Here is a 19,104-nt window from a genome sequence, read left to right on the forward strand (position 1 = left end):
TCCCCCTCTCCTCCTCCTCCCCCCCTTCTCCTTTTCATCCTCCTCCTCCCTTCTCTTCCTTCTCTCTTCTCCTCGTTCACCTCTTCTCCTTTCCTTCTCCTCCTCGTCCTTCTCCTCTTTTCCTTTTCCTCCTCCCCCTTCTCCCTTTTCCTCCTCCTCTACCTTTTCTCCTTTTCCTTCTCATCCTCCCTTCGCCCTCCTCCTCCCTTCTCCCTCCTCCTTCTCCCTTCTTTCCTTCTTTTCCTCCCTCCTCCCTTCTCTTCCTCCCTCCTCCCTTCTCTTCCTCCCTCCTCCTTCTCCCTTCTCTTCCTCCCTCCTCCTTCTCCCTTCTCTTCCTCCCTCCTCCTTCTCCCTTCTCTTCCTCCCTCCTCCTTCTCCCTTCTCCCTCTCCTCCTCCTCTTTTCCTCCTCCTCCACCTCCCTCTCCCCCATCCTTCGGGTGTTCTCCCAACCGATTTATCCTCGTGGCCAAGAAGGCCTCTCCGGGGGGTCTTGGGCTCTGAGTCTTGCTCTCCCCTGCTCCTCCCACCCCTCGACCCTTACCACCCCCCCCAACCCCCCGACCCCGTGCCCTGGCACCCCGGGATATGGCACTGCCCGATCACCCGCGCCCCGGGCCTCCCCGGCCCAGGAAAGTTCGCCAGAGGCGAGAGATGCTACTACACCAAGTTGGCTTCGTCTGTGCGATCCTCTCCACGGCCTGGGTTGCTTCCAGCCTGCTCGGTAGGTGCCGGGCGACCGGGGAGGGATTGGGGGCGGGGGGTGTCTCCCTGACCACAGGGAGGGTGTCCATCCGTCCCCGGGGATGGAGGTGAGTCGGACTGGAAAGGTGGGATGCTGCGACTGATCCTCACCCGGCTGTCAGCGAAGCCCCTGTGGGAACCGGGGGACCCTGCAGACCTGAATCCAAGCATCCGAGCAGCTCCGGCCATCCTCCCCCCAACCCCGACTTATCCCCCGCTCACTGGGCCGCTGTGTTGCTTAAAAAATAAAGAAAAAAAGGTGAAATGAAAAACGGACCCAGGTGGAGGCCCAGGGGGAAGGGCCTACCTGGGACCATTCTGCCAGCAGGAGGGAAGGAGCGGTTTCTCTTGGCCACCTGGTTCTGGGTGGTCAAACAGTCCTGCGAGGGGCAAGTTCATTCATTCATTCCATCGTATTTATTGAGCACTTACTGTGTGCAGAGCACTGTACTAAGCGCTTGAAATGTACAATTCGGCAACAGAATTGTAGGTTGAGGCAGGTTAAGAGAGCCGGCTCGGGCCACTCGATTGGAAGCTCCCAGGGGTCAGGGACTCTCTCCACCAAATGCCTTGGTATAGGGGCTCTGCACTCCATAAGCGCTCAACAAGTAGCCCCCTCGATTGACCTTCGTAAGTCCCCTTGCCTGGCACTGCTGGTGCTGCCCCCTCCCACCCGGGCCTCCCCTTGTTGCCCATAGGTAACGGGCTCTTTCCCCTCCTTCCCCTTGCCCCCTCAGGCCAACCTTTCGCCACCCCAGCCGCACCGGAGAAGCCCAGGACTCTTCCATCCTTTTAATGTGGGTTGCCCAGTTGGTCGGAGGCTGGCGAGGGGTGCAGAGCCTTAGCCACTCGAGCACAGTTCCTTTGGGAACACCAGCTCGTTATTGAGTTAACCTTCAAAAGCCACTCTTTTTTTTAAAATAAGGGCAGATGTCTCTGCCTTTTGATTTGACTAATGCTGTTCTATTAGGATGAACTGCAGAGTGATTTAATACCCTACATCCCTCTGACACACACACCTAGTTTTGGAGACCAGGGAAAGGCTGTAGGTCATTTTTCTTAGTTGACGTAAAGGCATGTTTAATATCAGGGGGACAAATATTTAAATATTTTGGAGACACGTGTTAGTTTTTTAATATTACATTGCTTCACGGACCAAAACTTTGCCCTGTAATGTAAGATGAAATGAGGCCGAACTGGTCCTTTTCAGAAATTCGAAATTACTTGTAGTCATTAAATTGCCCAAAATCACATTAACCCATGGATAATTGCTGCTTTACAACTGAACAAATCTCAGAGCCTTTCTTCCACCTGTAGATTAAATAGTCCAATATGGAGTGCTTAGGAGAAATATGCTATGTAAAGCAACTGCATATTATCACTTAACTGTGACACTATACTAGGATAAAAAAAGTGGAATATTTTGGGGAAAGTAGTATTAAATAATGACTTTCCCTTGCAGAGCAAGAATTACATTTGAGTTGGATTAGCAACTAATAATAGTTTATTATTTAATTTATATAATTAAAGATATGTGTGTATACTCTCCCTGAATCTGAATTTATCTTGGGATAAAATAGTAAAAAAGATGTATATCCCATGTTTGTAAGTACAATTAGGTATGTGTCACCTATATATACAGAGAAGTAGCATCGCTTAGTGGATAGAGCATGGATTTGAGAGTCAAATGGATCTGGGTTTTCATCTTATCTGCCACTTATCTGCTTGTAACCTTGGGCAAGTCATTTCACTTCTCTGTGCCTCAGTTCCCTCATCTGTAAAATGGGGATTAAGACTTTGAGCCCTATGTGGGACATAGATGGTGTCCAACCTGATTAGCTTAAACCTTCTCCAGTGCTTAGAACAGTGCCTGGCACATAGAAAGCACTTAACCTTTAAAAAAAGGTTCTATCATTAGTGACAGTAAAATTTCTGAAATTCTAGATCATGAAATTTCTACAAACAACCGGGCTTTACCTGAAATGTGGAGGAATAGAAAGCTGATGGCATCAAGTAATGGAACTCAAACAGCAAAGAATTGCACGGATCCTGGTAAGGAATGAAAATTCAAACTTATTTTGCATGCCACTGAGATCTTCTGTACTGTGAGGTTACAGCAAAGGCGGCAAAAGTGGATTTGAGGACGAGGGGTAGAAAGGATGTAGGGGAGTGGCAGAGAGGGAAGAGACCTGCAAACGTGGAAAAAAAAAAAACATTAAAAGACTAAAAGAAAAACTGCACCTTGTGAAAAGGTGACATGCAAACAGAGTGAATGGAGGAGCTGCTCAGCAAGTGAAGTGTTTTATCCAGCCAGTAAAAACATGGTGTTAAAGGGCAAACATTTAGATTTTTTCCTTCTGGTGCTTCTAGATTCTAAACATCTTCTCCCCCCCCCCTTTTTTTTTTGCTAGTTTATGCCTTTGTTCAAAAAAGCAGCATGGCTCAGTGGAAAGAGCACGGGCTTTGGAGTCAGGGCTCATGAGTTCGAATCCCAGCTCTGCCACTTGTCGGCTGTGTGACTGTGGGCAAGTCACTTAACTTCTCTGTGCCTCAGTTCCCTCATCTGTAAAATGGGGATTAAGACTGTGAGCCCCACATGGGACAACCTGATTCCCCTATGTCTACCCCAGCGCTTAGAACAGTGCTCGGCACATAGTAAGCGCTTAACAAATACCAACATTATTATTATTATTATTATTAAATACTTTTAATTTATGGTTCTCTCCCAGGGAGGAAAACATGCAGGATTATTTCATAACTTCATTTCATTTCATTATTTCATTATTTCATTAGAGAAGCAGCGTGGCGCAGTGGAAAGAGCATGGGCTTTGGAGTCAGGGCTCGTGAGTTCGAATCCCAGCTCTACCACTTGTCAGCTGTGTGACTGTGGGCAAGTCACTTAACTTCTCTGTGCCTCAGTTCCCTCATCTGTAAAATGGGGATTAAGACTGTGAGCCCCACGTGGGACAACCTGATTCCCCTATGTCTACCCCAGCGCTTAGAACAGTGCTCTGCACATAGTAAGCGCTCAACAAATACCAACATTATTATTATTATTATTATAACATACTCATATATCGTACTGAAGTTCCAACATACCTAGGTACCAGATAGGGTAGATATGCTTTGGTAGTAATTTGTTGTGTGTCTGTTTAACAGTACAATGCAGTGCATTCAGATTGTGATGGAAGATGGAGTGGTTTGGGGAGTAAAAATATTGGCGGCTCCTCAAACTTCTGAGAAGCAAAACTTTTGGGTTAATGGTAATAATTATGGTATTTAAGCATTTACTATGTGGCAAGCACTGAACTAAGCTTTGGGATAGGTACAAGTCCCACTTGGGGCTCACAATCTGAGTAGGAAGGAGAACAGGAATTGACTCCCCATTTTGCAAATAAGGTAACGGAGGCACACAGAAACTCTCCCAAGGTCATATAGCAGACAAGTGGCAGAACTAGGATTAGAACCCAGGTCCTCTGACTCTCAAGCCCATGTTCTTTCCACCAGTCCACACTGCTTCTTTTGGGTTGGTAAGGAACTTCTTGTAGCAGGCAGTTAAGTGATTGTTCTAGGTTTCAGGCTATCCAGAAAAGGAAGTCTATATTGCTTGTTGGAAGTCTGCCTTAGTGCCTCATATTCCACTCTGGGAGATTTCTAGGCATGTCTCTCCCTTCAATAATAATAATAATAATAATAATGTTGGTATTTGTTAAGTGCTTACTATGTGCAGAGCACTGTTGTAAACGCTGGGGTAGATACAGGGTAATCAGGTTGTCCCACATGAGGCTCACAGTCTTAATCCCCATTTTACAGATGAGGTAACTGAGGCACAGAGAAGTAAAGTGACTTGCCCACAGTCACACAGGTGACAAATGGCAGATCCGGGATTCAAACCCATGACCTCTGACTCCCAAGCCCGGGCTCTTTCCACTCAGCCATGCTGCTTACAACCTGCTAAATTGTAAGCTCTTTGAGGGCAGGTGTCTCTGAAAAGCAGTGTGGTCTAGTGGTAAGAGCATGGGCCTGAGAGTCAGAGGGTCCTGGGTTCTGATCCCAGCTTTACCACTTGTCTGCTGTGTGACCCTAGGCAAGTCAGTTAACTTCTCTGTGCTTGTTACCTCATCTCTAAAATGGGCATTAAGGCCATGAGCCCAATGTGGGACAGGGACTGTGTCCAAACCGATTATCTTGTATCTACCCCAGCACTTAGGACAGAGCCTAGCATAGAGTAAGGACTTAACAAATACCGTAAAATTCTAAAAAAAAAAAGTGTTGTATCTGTTTATTCTATTGTAAACTGTCAAGCACTTCTGCACTGTGATAAATCTGAGTAGTGCTTTGTACTACTATTATCCTCTCTCTGCCCTTCCTAAAGGGAAGGACTGTCACAGTCCTCTCTATAGAGAGCTGAGTTTCTTTGAGCTGTAAAATCCAGTTTTTGGGAAACTTTGTTCCCAACAATCTATTTTCACCCTCTAGACTCTAAACTCATTGTGGACAGGGAATATGTCTTTCATATCGTTGTTTTGTACTCTTTCCTCCAAGCGCTTAATATAGTAACCTGCCCACAGTAAGCGCTCAAATCCGAACAACTGACTGACTGACCTCTCCTATTTACTCAGAAATAACTCTTCCAATCCCACCCCTTACTCTGCTGACAGCAGTGGATGAAAGGAGGTGATTTTCTCACAGTTACAATGCATATCCCTTTATCAGCTATGGGAGGTGGGTGTATGTGCAGAAATAAGATGCACACTGGTGAAGGTGTCAACTCCAAGTTTGGTGGACAGTGTGGGAGTGCTAATACTCATATTGAATCAAAACTGTTTGTACAATGTCATTTGTCTTGGTCTGGCCCATTATTGGTCAGATTCTTCAACATGTGAAAGCAGTGTGGCCTAGTGGATAGAGCTATAGGAGTCAGAAGGACCTGTGTTCTAATTCTGGCTCTGCCACATGTCTGCTGTATGACCCTGGGCAAGTTGCTTCACTTCCCTGTGCCTCAGTTACTGCATTTGTAAAATGGAAATTAAGACTGTGAGCCCCATGTGGGACATGGACTGTGTCCAACCTGATTTGCTTTTATCTTCCTCAGCGCTTAGTACAGTGCCCGGCACATAGTAAGGGCTTAATAAATACCATAAAAAAGGCTAAAAATAAACACACAGAAATAACAAGCCTGTAGGGTTCGGGACCTGCCTCCTCCTCTCCTGTTGTCCTGTCGCAGAATTCTGAGTCAGGACCAACTGAGTGATAAGGAAGGGAAATAAAGAAGGAGGTTAGGGGGGAGGATAAATGACAATCATTATTATAGTATTTAAGTGCTTACTGTATGCCAAGAGTTGGGGTAGATGCAAGCTAAATTAGAAAGAGCGCCTGATCCGCCTGGGGGCCCCACAGTGTAATGGAGAGAGAGAACAGCTACTGAATCTCCATTTTACAGATGGGGGAACTGAGTCACAGAGAAGTTAAGTGATTTTTCTCAAGGCCATGAAGCAGGCAAGTGTCACGGGTGGGATTAGAACCTGGCTCTCCTAGACCTGTGCTGTTTGCACTAGGTCAATCTGCTTCTCACGCAGGATCAATTCTTTTGTTCCCTCATTGCTCCTTTGGCCACCTCAAGCACCATTGTTGGGTAGTTCACTTGTTTGCTGGGATCTGGCTCACTGTCCCCTCATCAAGGGGTCTGTCCTTAAGCAATACTTGTAATGGGTGAGTGACTGAGACCACTTTTACCCATCAAAAAAGCCTAAGGGATGAGGGAGTTTTAAAATTAGGTCTAATTGTCCAGACTGTACTGCATCTTGGATAAGCAAGAAGGCAGTGTGCCTTCGGTGCTCAGTAAATGGGAACGCTGAGGCACAGTACAGGTAAGGCACTGCTAGTTTGGACCCAGGTCTAGCCAGGTCTTCCTCTCAATGCCAGCTTCCCTGGGCGGTGATGGTACCTTCTCACTGTGCCTCAAATTTGCCACCAACCCCTCGGCCACACCTTGCCTCTGGCCTGGAACACCCTCTTTCCTCAAATTCGACAGACAGTTACGCTTGCCACCTTCAAAGCCTTGTTGAGGGTTCATCTCCTCCAAAAGGCCTTCCCTAACTCAGCACCCCCTTTCCTCTTCTCCCACTCCCTTCTGCATCACCCTGATCTGTTCCCTTTTTTCATCCCCTCCCCCCCCCCCAGCCCTATAGCACTTATGAACATATCTGTAATTTATTTATATTAATGTCTGTCTCCCCCGCTGTAGACTGTAAGCTCGTTATGGGCAGGGAATGTGTCGGTTTATTGTTGTATTATACTCTTCCAAGTGCTTAGTACAGTGCTCTGCACACAGTAAACACTCAATAAATACAGCTGAATGAATAAATGAATTAATGGTGCAGTGAGCCCCTGCTGCTTCCCCTGTAGTGGAAGTGTTTTTCTGAAACATTTCCCAAGTCACTATTGAACCCAGTTTGGGCAGTTTACTTGTGAAGCTGAAACCAAAGAAATTGGGCCAAAATTAGCCAACCCACTTGATTCAAATTATTCCAGCCAAGTGGCAAATTTTGGCCATTCTAGCCCCAAATCTAAAATTGTCACTGTCCCTCTTTTCATTTTTTTTGTTGTTGTTGATGTTCAGAACCCCCAGGTCAAGTGTAAACACTTCCCTGGAAACCAGAAATTTTCTTGAAAAACTGACCTTGACTACACGGGGTGCGGGGGGTGGGGAATTTCCTCAGTTTTACTCCACCCTACTCTCCCACAGTAATTCAGAGGTGTGAAAAGAGGGACATTCAGTCACTGAGGGATGTGAAAACAGAACTTTTCCCTCTTCCAGACCTCAAGCTTCTGATGAGAATTGCTTTCTTGGGAATTAAAACTGTGTTTGCCAATGTTTTCAGAAAAATTAATCATTTTAATGAACATTTGTTCAATATTTTGAAGGCTTGAATTGTGACATCCATGTTTCTGTTGTTTTTAGCACATATTTAAAGCAGGTTCATGAAAAACATGCAGTGAGACTTCTTTCATTGTTTTAGAGCCGGTCTTTCATCCTAGTATGGCTTTATATGATGTGAGGGAGAAAGACGTTTTTGAAGCACTTCCTGTTTTTCTGCAGTTGCCAACACATCTATCACATGGGTAGTAGCAGGGTTAAAGGAGGAAAACCGATAGAGGTTCAGGATTGAAAGCTGCAAAGGACCCCAAAAGTCTATTATTGGGAATGCCCTTTTGCAGAGGTGTTAAGAACTGAGCAGCTTTGTAAAGCACTCTTTAAATGCTATTTTCCATCTGTTTTGTTAGGAACATCTTCTATTTATATTACTCCTTTTTTGTTTGAAGGCTTGGGTGGTTGATGTCTGGGAATTGTACAATTTAGAAAAGGAAGTGAAGAGACAAGGGTCAAAAATAGAAATGAGGAGACCTGGTATAGTATTTGTGGAAACGCTTTTGATGATGCTAACAGTTGTACCGTAAGTTAGAGAATTTCATCCCCCAAACTTCCAAAGCCCTCAAAATACTTGGCTTGTCAACATAAAACCTGTGGCTTCCCCAAAGTGAATGAGCACAGCAACCCCTGAATGTGAAACATGGCCATAAATTATTTCAGTGGGTTTAACACCCCTTATCAGCTTTTTAGAGCAGGAGGGATAGAAAAGTTCAGCTTTCCGGCTGAAATTGCAGGGGGAATTTAAATCCACTGCAATTCATGGTGGAATTTGTTTTACAATTATGAGTATGTATTTCAAACAGATCACAACCATTTCTGGGAGGGTGTGCTGTGTTGGTGGAGTCAGGGGGGTAGAGGGGAAGGGCTCTTAGAAAAGAGAAGAGAACTAGTTGAGAAAATTACCCCCAAAATAAAGGTATTTATTCTTATCAGGCAACAGAAAGGTCTCTGAGAGGACTTTTATGGTTCACCTAGTCAGTTAACCATCAGCGTTCCTTGTCTTATGCTGTTGAGTTGTCTCTGACCCATAGTGACCCGTGAACACATCTCCCCCAGAACATCCTACCTTCATCTGCAATCGTCCTTGTAGTGTATCCATAGAGTTTTCTTGGGGAAATTACAGAAGTGGTTTACCTTTGCCTCCTTCCACGTAGTAAACTTTAAGTCTCCGCCCTCGACTCTCTCACGGGCCACTGCTGCCCAGAACAGGTGAGTTTTGACTTGTAGCAAATGCCTGCTACTCACTAGCCCCTGCCCAAACTGGGAATGGAATGGGTCTGCCTCTGCTTGACTCTTCCTCCCATAGCTGAGACTGGAAGAGTACTGGAAACTCTCCAGGTGTGATACTAAGAGGGTCAGTGTTCCTTAGGCATCTGTTTAATAGAGGCTAGGTGAAGAAGTAGATGGAGGTAGGGATGACTGGTTATGGGGGAAGCCATGGGAGGCAGCATGGCTCAGGGGAAAGAGCCAAGGACTGGCAACTGGGAGATACCTGGAGTCTAATCCCAGCTCTGCCACTTGCCGGCTGTGTGACCTTGAACAAGTCATTTTACTTCTCTGTGCTTCACTTTCCTCATCTGTAAAATGAGGATAAAATGCATGTTCTCTCTCCCTATTAGATGGTGAGCCAAGTGGTACAGGGACTGTGTCCAATCTGATTATCTGGAATGTATCCCAGTGCTCAGTAAGGACTTAGTAATGATTAATAAGAATGTGTTGGAAAGAGGAGATTGAGCTCATTTGATCGGTAATCACTATGGGGTTAGCTAGTTGGAGTGTGTAAGGGTAGAGATGTACATGCAAAAGTAGGAGCAACGAGTGGAAGGGCAGGAGATGGTGTGGTGGCAGGTTGAAAATGCAGATGCATGACTGGTTTTGCTTGCAAGTTACTTTGCCTCATCTTAGGAGTATCATTCTTGGGGCTCTGATCCTAGAACAAAGTAGCTCCAAGAGGATTTGGGTTTACTCTTATCTATAGCAAAGTAGCTTCAAAGAAGAGCATGGTTTAGGGGATTGAGCACCAGCTTGTCAGTCAGGACCTGGGTTTTAATCCTGGCTCTGCCACTTCTCTGCAGGGTGAACTTAAGCAAGTCACTTCACTTCTCTGTGTCTCAGTTAACTCATCTGTTAATTGGGGATTACGATTGTGACCCCCTTGTGGAACATGAACAGTGTCCAACCTGATTATCTTGTATCTATCCCAGGTCTTAGTTCAATGTCTGGCACATAGTAAGCACTTAAATGCCATAGAAAAAGAAAGGAAATCAGGACTGCTTTTTTTCTTTTGGGATCAGAAGCATCAAGAGGATATAGAGCTTAAAGCAATTTAGAAGTTAGCAGGCAGGCAGGCAATCATTTATTGAATGCTTACTTCATTCAATTGTATTTATTCACTCATTCAATCATATTTATTGAGCACTTACTGTGTGCAGAACACTGTACTAAGTGCTTGGAAAGTACAATTCAGCAATAGAGACAATTCCTGCCCTCTCTCCTGCCCTCACTGTACAATTCCTATGGGTTCAATATAAGAATAGACATATTCTCTGCCCACAATGAGCTTAGAGTTTAGAGGGAGAGAGAGACATATAAATAAATAAATTACAGATTCGTACATAAGTGCTCTGGTGCTGAGAGGGGGTATGAATAAAGGGAGTACGTCAGGGCAACACAGAAGGAAGTGGGAAAAGAGGAAGGGAGGGAAGGTTTCTTGGAGGAGATGTGCCTTCAATAAGGCTTTGAAGGCGGGGAGAGTAATTGTCTGTCAGATATGAGGAGGGAGGGCGTTCCAGGCCATAGGCAGGATGTGGGCAAGGGATCGTTGGCAAAATAGGGGGGGATCAAGGCACAGGGCGAGACACTAAAGCACACGTAGGTGTCAAGGTGATTGAACCTACACATTATTCTGGGAGTGTGTAAGATCCCTTCTCTGGCACTGTAGGAGCAGAGCCCCCTGTGGGCTGGATTGCTCAGTAATGCTTCCAATACTGTGTTTGCAATCAAAAGGTTTTTTGCCTTATCCAAACTCACTGCCATCTGCTAGCTATCTCTCCAGTTTCCAGGACCATCTGTTAACTGTGGACTTGCAGGTCCAATCTCCTGGTACCAAATTGTTTACCTCCTGTATCAAAGAGCTCCCACTCTGGTACCTTCAGATCTCTGAGTAACACTTCTCTTGTAGTTAAAAATGGAAATCATTAAGTATTACTATGTGTCATCTTAGGTGGATTGCATCCAATCATTTGACTCAAAGGAGAACTGTTAGAAAAATGAAATAACCAAATATGGGCATTTTATTGCATCATTGTCCATTATTAATTAAAGCATAATAGTCTATCACAAAATATAAATGATAAATGTTTCCAGGATAAATTTAGTTCAGCAAAAAAGCACTGAGCTTCAGAGTCCTAATTCAGGTCCTTTTGAAGTGGAAGAAACTGAAGGGCGAAAAGCTAAAGAGCAATGGATAGCCTTAGTTTTTTATGATATCCCCTCGAGGACTTGGACGGGAGCAAGAGAGGGCTCCAAGGGAATTTCTGGCTTGTAGCTATCTTCCCTTTATTCAAGAAGGTGCAATATTTCAGACTCAATTCTCAGTAATTGAGGTGGGGGAGAAAACACACAAAGAAACAGCACAATTAAGATTAATGCCTTATACTTGAGAAGCGCTTACTACTGACTGCATCTTTCTCATTGGCCATCCAATGGGACAGAAAAAACACAAACACCTGACAAAATTAGCATTTCACAATTGCAAATAATTAGGCTTTGGGGACTTACCAAAGACTCCACATTAGAGATTGGTTCTTCATCAGTGTGTAATTCTCAGGACATCAGTGGAGTCAAATTCCTTAGTTGGGCTAGTTTGGAGAAGAAAATTGCATGAACACCCTTCTTCCTCACACCTGGAAAACACATTGGACCTGAAGTTGGTAGGGAGCATATCTGCCCAGCAGGATTTTAAATGCTTCCAAGATGCCTAACCAGTCCATGAGGACTGGGCGATTAAGTGACTATGACTGGCTGATCGCAACAAGAGAAGCAGTGTAGCCTAGCGGATACAGCATAGGCCTGGGAGTCAGAAGGACCTGGGTTTTAATCCTGCTCCACCACTTGTTGCTGGGTGACCTCAAGCAAGTCACTTTACTTCTTTGTGCTCAGTTACCTCATCTGTAAAATGGGGATTAAGACTGTGAGCCCCATATGGAATATAGACAGTGTCAAACCTGATTAGTTTGTATCTACACCAGCATTTAGTACAGTGCCTGGCACATAATAGGTTCTTAACAAATACCATAGTTTTTTTTAATGTAGTTTTGCTCCTATGCAATTACCACTGGGCCGAATGACCAACCAGTTTAAGGTACTGTGCTCAGGCTGTGCTTTCCCAAGCTGTTTGAGTTTGATTCCCACTTTTGGCTACTCTACCTTTTCCCATGCTTTAGGGTAAAATTGCATCTTATCCTTCTTTCCCAGGCACAGCAGGTACTCCATAAATCCCATTGATACTGATATAGCCTCTTTCCTCTCAAGAATTCCTGAGCCAAAGGTAGGGGCAAGTAATGCTATTCCCATTGTATGGGTGGAGAGCCTGAAGCCCAGAGAAGCTCCAGCTTGTCCATCCAAAGATCTGGCACTGAACAGTAGCAGAGTTAGGATTAGGGTGCCTGTCTTGTGACTCCTCATGTTGCCTCCACATGCATTATTACATCCAACTTTACATAGCAGGCAACCCATACCGCCCATGTCTAACAGTGTTGGAGGTGACTCAGTGGGATAAGACACAGTCTCGGATCAACTGTTGAGAAATGTAATAAATTGGCATCAAAGGTTCACTGAGCTCTTTCCCCTGGATTGGAGCAGAATCCTGTTTCAACCAACCCAGACAGATGACTGTCCTGTTTCAAAAGACCTTCAGAGAAAGGAATTCCACAACTAACCTCGGGGAGCTATTCCACTAGGAATCATGTATCTCTGTTAAAAATTTTTCCCTTTATCTAAGATAAAGCTTTCGAGCAGCAGTTCAAATGCTTTCTTTAGGCTGTACTCTCAGTGGAGGTGGAAAACAGCTGATATGAGTCCCTTTAGCACTTTATAAACCTTTATTGAATCACTCTTCTGCCTCCTCCTGGGTGAAAAGTCTCAGCCAACTTTGACTTTTGGCTTTTGTTGTACAACCCTATGATCATCTTTGTGATGGACCTCGGCCTCTTCGCTATGGGTTTTTTTATTTGAGGAAACTAGAACTGTCCACGGTACTCTAGAAAAGCCTGACCAGTGCTGAATATAATGAGATAATTCATTCCTGTTACACTTCAAAGAGTACACCCAATTCTTGTACTTTTTACGAATGATGCCACACTGCTGACTCACGGTAATTTGTAATCCACTGTGACCCCTGGATCACTTTCTGCCAGTCAGACCTTCCCAATGCTGTATTGTTGATTTCTCTCTTTCCCCAATCAGTTCCACAGTTCCAATCTGCTAAACTTAAATGAAGCAGGTGCTTACACGATCTCTGAGCCGATGCTTTCGGCCTGCTTATGAGTCATCTTCCTATTTTTTTTGAGCCCATAGATTTCTGGCTCTTTACATTTCTAGTGATAAGGACATAATCCTTACCAGAGCTGAAATTCCTCTTTGCCACCTCTTCACTCTCTCTACCTGTTATGTTTTTCCCTCTGCCCCTCCCTACCTCCCCACCTCACTAGAGAGAGACACCTTAGAACAATGAGAAACACTGATTCCATTGGATGTGAGCCAAAAGAAATGAAAGCAAAATGATGTTTGTGTGGGTGAGGATCCATGTTTGATATGTGTGTATGTGTCTTCTCCTTCAGGAGAGCAGAAGTTTGAAGGAAGGGACCACTTTGCCTTTAACATATCCTGTAGAAGAGTCTATTGTGATTTTTGAACCGAACAATTAGGAAATACTATAATTGTTATTTTTATGGTAGCCATATTCCCACACTGGTTCTATAAAATATAAGATAAACATAAATTGAATATCCATACACAGACACTGTTGTAGCACCTTGTTTTGTTTTACTAATGTGGGAAACTCCAGCCTAGAAAAAGGGAGAAGCCCAAGAGGGAGCCCAGACAGAACTAAAACAACTGACTGAGGGATTCTGTGGAATGTTTTATGAGGAAAGATTAAAGGAGCTAATTAACTAGGGCTCAGCTAAACACCAATGAAATGGGAATATATAAAGAGTTCCACAGGTGTAAACACCTAGGAATGTTAATTTTAATTTAAGGAAAATGTCATCAGATCAAGGAAGGGAAAGTTTCAGCTGGATTGTCCATGAGTGATTTCAATAGAGATGGTAATTGAAACTGTGGGAGCAAATGAGTTCTCTAAGGGAGTGAGTGTAGATAAAAAATAGAAGTGGACCCAGAACTGAACCTTGAGAAACCCCCACTGTCAGAGGGTGGGAGTCAGAGGAGGAGCCAACGAAAGAGATTGAGGAAGAGCAGCCAGACAGCTAGGAGGAGAGCCAGGAGATGAAAGTGTCAGTGAAGTCAAGGTTAAATAATGTTTCCAGGAGAGGATTGAAGGCAGCTGAAAGGTTAAGGAGAATTAGGATGGAATAGAGGCTGTTTGATTTGGCAAGAAGGAGGTCATTGGTGATCTTAGGGCAGTTTCTGTGGAGTGAAGGGGGCAGAAACCAGATCACAGAGGGACAAGGAGATAATTGGAGTAGTGGAGGTACCCGGAATAAACAGCTCACTCAGGAAGTATGGAAAAGATTGGTAGGATGGAGAAGAGGTGATAAATTAATTGATTCATTCAATCATTTATTAAGCACTTACTGTGTGCAGAACACTGTACTAAGCTCTTGGGAAAGAACAATACAACAATAAACAATGACAATCCCTGCCCACAATTAGCTCACAGTCTAGAGTGGGGGAGACAGACATCAATTCAAATAGTTAAGATTACAGAAATATACACAAGTGCATTTGGGGTGGGAGAGAAGGGCAAAGTGAACAAGTTTTGAGAGTGCTGTGGCTGAGGGGTCAAGGGAGGGTTTTTTTAGAATAAAGAATGCATGAGTGTTTGAAAGCAATGGAGAAGGAACCAATGGAAAGGAAACTGTTGAGGATGGCATTCAGGATGGTAAGAAGGAAGTGGGCAAAATGTTTTAATAATTTGCAAAGAGATGGGCTTGGTGGCAAAGATAGAGGGCATATAATTTTAGAGGAGGCAAAACATCTTTTGAGATGCTGCTGGCAAGGATGGGAGACTTGAGGAGGGTGGGGGCTAGAGAGGTGGAGGGGAGATTTTTAATAATGTTGGTATTTGTTAAGCGCTTACTATGTGCCGAGCACTGTTCTAAGCGCTGGGGTAGACACAGGGGAATCAGGTTGTCCCACGTGGGGCTCACAGTCTTAATTCCCATTTTACAGATGAGGTAACTGAGGCACAGAGAAGTTAAGTGACTTGCCCAAAGTCACACAGCTGACAAGTGGCCGAGCCGGGATTCGAACCCATGAACTCTGACTCCAAAGCCCGTGCTCTTTCCACTGAGCCACGCTGCTTCTCTAGGGAGATCAGGCCTGATGGTTTCACTTTTGTCAGTGAATAGATGACAAGGTCAGTAGGGGCAAGAGATGGGAGAGGTGGGGGAACAGTGGCTATGGAGATGGAGTTAAAAGTCTTTTCATGCTGAACAGTTCTTTGTTTATTCAAGAACAGTGAACGTGAGCCTTTCTGATTTGAAATTGTTTTCCAGAAAACAAAAACCGAGTTAATTAAAATGCTTACCATCAAGTATGTGATTAACCCCAGTAGTAACTTTCTCTTTTGAAAATGACATATTATTTGCACTTTATTTTATCCCTCGGGGTGAGGATATTTGGTAGGCTCGAATGTAAGTGGGCCTATTGAGACAAACAGCATTTTTTAATAGGAATTTACTACAGTTTAATTTCCAACATTTTTAATCAAGAGACATACTGTACTTTAAATTCATGCCAGTGAGATGATTAGCTATATTAAAAAGGCTGGAAGAGGGCCGAACATGGAAATGATCAAAGTTGGGATTTTCTTTGTTTTAACTTCTTGGCCCAAAGAAACAAAACAAAATGCGCTCTCTGCAGAGGCCTTATTTATGCTTTTGGTAAGGCTTCGGAAATATATCCTCTCCTTCCGAGACTGGCTAGCACTAACCTTTTGTTACGACAAGCACCGTAGAAAGCAAAAAGCCATGAAACAAACAGATCTCAAGAGTTTTGCCACAACCTGCCAGCAGAATCCTCTTGAGTGCTGAGATCACAAGGTAGACTCCAGGGTAATTTATTCATTTCCCTAGGTCTGGGACCAGAGGTTGCAGGAAGCAGTTAGACACATAGTAACTAAGCCTATGAAAAAAGCTGAAACATGGTAACCAGAATCAAACAAAACACAAGCAAATATAAATAAATAGAATACATTTCTAGATTTCTTGAAATGGGCTGTTGTATTTGAATATCCTGCCCTGTGTGATTGATAGGGAGGGTTCTTATCCTTTATGATTATGCCCAAGCATTAACATAATTGACTTAAATTTTACTGGGCTGCTTTACACAGGGAAAAGTGATTCTTTTGGTTTTTTCCATAATCTGAAACATCTTTCTTGGAATTTTTCTCTGCTTGTTCTCAGAGTTTACAATTTCAAGCAAAGTCTGAAGGTCATTTACAGTCCCCTTCACTCCCCTTGGCTTTGACTAGATGCTTTTAGCTATTATCCTCTTTTCTGATGCTTTTTAGTACCTACCTTTACCACAATTGCTGTCCTTGGCCCTAAGCCATTCTGAAGTTAGACAGCAAAAGTTGCCATCTCTCTCTCTCTACCACAGAGAGCTACTGCCTTCATTCTTTTCTCAACCGTTCTTGAAAACTGGATTTGAAAAGCCATCATAATAATTTAAAATACAGGCATTGTTAACCTAGTTTCAGGGGGTCAGTCTAGGACATGGTATTTAAAGATCTACTTATGAATTTCACCACATTAAAGATATATTGGATGATAACAGCACCTGGCTTTGTAAGTTTTTATTTCATTAGTAATGGCATTCCCACAGGCTGCTATATGTTGTGCATGTAATTATTTTTAATCATCATCATCATCATCAGTGGTATTTATTAAGCACTTGCTCTGTGTAGAACACTGTACTAAGCACGTGGGAGAATACAGAACAAAAAGGCTGGCAGACAGGTTCCCTGTCGACAGTGAAGTTACAGTCTAGAGGATATAATAATTCCTTGTGTCTTTCATTTAGTCTTTATTTTCCTAAAGAATCATATTTAACTCAGAGGCAAAAAACTAACCTTTAACTGATGCAGTGAGTAAGCCCAGTTAATTCTGCATATGTTTTGAGATGATGATGGTTTACTTTGAATTTATAGTTGTTTTCACTCGGTTCCTCATTTTGTCAAGTATGCCTTAATGTTCTTGTGATTTTACTGTCACATTATTTAGGATTTCTGTGATGATCTTTTCAAGTTCGGCCATTTGATAAGCCCTTTCTGAAGTAGTAGCAAAGTGAGGTTGTTTTTGTAATTGGAAAATTCGCTCATCAAAACTTAACAAATCCAGTAATAATGTTAATATGTTTCATTTGGTGTTCAACACTGTTTCTGCATAATGAAATATGACATTGGAAAATGAATCTTGAGTAAAGATGTGTCCAGGAATGGGACCCACTTCTAATGACCAAGTCCATACTGTTAAGCATAATGTAATGTTTGTTTTATAGGAGCCTTTTACATTTCCAAACTGCTGGCTAAATGATGTGAGAAAATGGGCAGGTGTTATCTTGGAGCTTGTGAGAAGACTTATCTTCACTGTGGCTTGGAGCCAGAAAGGTCACACTATGCCCCAGAGCAAAATGAGAAGAGTCAATATGAGGTGTGAGATCACATTACTCAACAGTGCTAGCTATATTCAGCCTGCCATCAAGATAATGAACTTTAGCTTTCTATAGAAAAATCTTCCTTCACTTTTCTAAGAAATTGATCCCCCTTCCCCTGCCATCCCAGTAAAATTTTTTAATTTTTGAAAGCAGTTACTGTGGCATTACTTTAGATAGGGCATGTCATAGTGTAGGAATTTGGAAATTTATCCGAAACAATCAGTCAGTGGTATTCAGTGCTCACTATGTGCAGAGCACTATACTAAGCGCTTGGGAGAGCACAATACAGCAGAATTATCAGACATATTCCCTGCCCATAATGAGCTTACTTTCTGGGGTCGGGGGAGACAGACATTAATACAAATATATGAGTAATTTATAACAATGGATAAAAAGTTCTGTGATGTAATGGCACTGTTTGGCAATCCTAAGGGATCCTACATGCTGAGGCGTAAGTTAAAAATCAAGGCCCACAAGCAAAGCCCAGGAAGCCTCTGTGAACACTGTGATCCTTTCCTTCTCCTTTCTCCCCAGTTCTTCTGGGTGCCAGTAAGTTCTCTCTGAGGCAGTTTGAGGGAAAAAAAAAAAGAGTTGGAAGCTCCAAGGAGAGGGGATGTAGGGAGCTGGTTCTGAGGTGACTACGGTGTTTGACCCAGGAAGAACAAGCAGTGAAATAGCACGCCATCTCTGTGGATGCCGCTTTGGGCCAATGCAACCCTTCTTGCTTTCCTGAAAGACATTAATCAATCAGTGGTATTTATTGAGTGCTTATTTACCCTCTAAGGATTTGGCCTAGGGTGTTAAAAAGCCAAGATAATTTCTTGAAATAAAGCTGAAGAGATTAAGAAAGGAGGTCTATTTGGATATTATAGCTGTGAATGATAGCCAACTGGATGTGGTCATGCAAGACTTAGTATGAAAGGCCACCACTTACGACGGTATCCCCGGAGAAGGGTTATAGAGAAAGTCAGTCCAGTCAATTAATTAGTGGCATTTATTGAGCACCTACAGAGTAAAAAGCAACTAGATCTAGAATGTAAGCTCGCTGTGGGCAGGAGATGTGTCTGTTTGTTATATTGTACCCTTCCAAGCCCTTAGTACTGTGCTCTTACTGTGTGCAGAGCACAGTACTAAGGGCTTGGAAGGGTACAATATAACAATTAGTACTCTGTGTGTACTAATTCGTAACAATTAGTACTGTGTGCTCTGCACACAATAAGTGCTCAATAAATATGACTGATTGACTAAGTGGGTGCAGGATGTGGAGCAGGCAGTACACGGATACAGAACAACCCCCCCACCCCCCACACACACCCATTCATTTCTAATTTAAGTCATTCATTGGGAAATAGATTGGCATTAATCAATGATGATAGTAAGGTTTTGCTACTGCCACTACTACTGATAATAATTGAGATATTTGTTAAACACTACTATGTGCTAAGCACTTACTAAATACTGGGGGAGCTACAAGATATTCAGATCAGACACAGACCCTGTCCCACAAGGGGTTCAAATTCCCAGGGGG

The 19,104-nt window shown here is 43.4% G+C and overlaps 1 protein-coding gene across 1 annotated transcript in view; it reads left to right on the forward strand.

The window, feature by feature from the left end:
- Positions 1–367: 367 nt before the first annotated feature.
- Positions 368–19,104, forward strand: part of SLC24A4 (solute carrier family 24 member 4) — a 142,649-nt gene continuing 123,912 nt past the window's right edge. The window contains exons 1-2 of the mRNA XM_007660533.3: positions 368–722; positions 2,687–2,794. Of these exons, the coding sequence (XP_007658723.3) occupies positions 587–722; positions 2,687–2,794 (244 nt within the window). The 5' untranslated portion in view covers positions 368–586. The remainder of the gene's footprint in view (positions 723–2,686; positions 2,795–19,104) is intronic.

This window comes from Ornithorhynchus anatinus, chromosome 1 (assembly GCF_004115215.2).
Source record: "Ornithorhynchus anatinus isolate Pmale09 chromosome 1, mOrnAna1.pri.v4, whole genome shotgun sequence".
NCBI lineage: Eukaryota > Metazoa > Chordata > Mammalia > Monotremata > Ornithorhynchidae > Ornithorhynchus > Ornithorhynchus anatinus.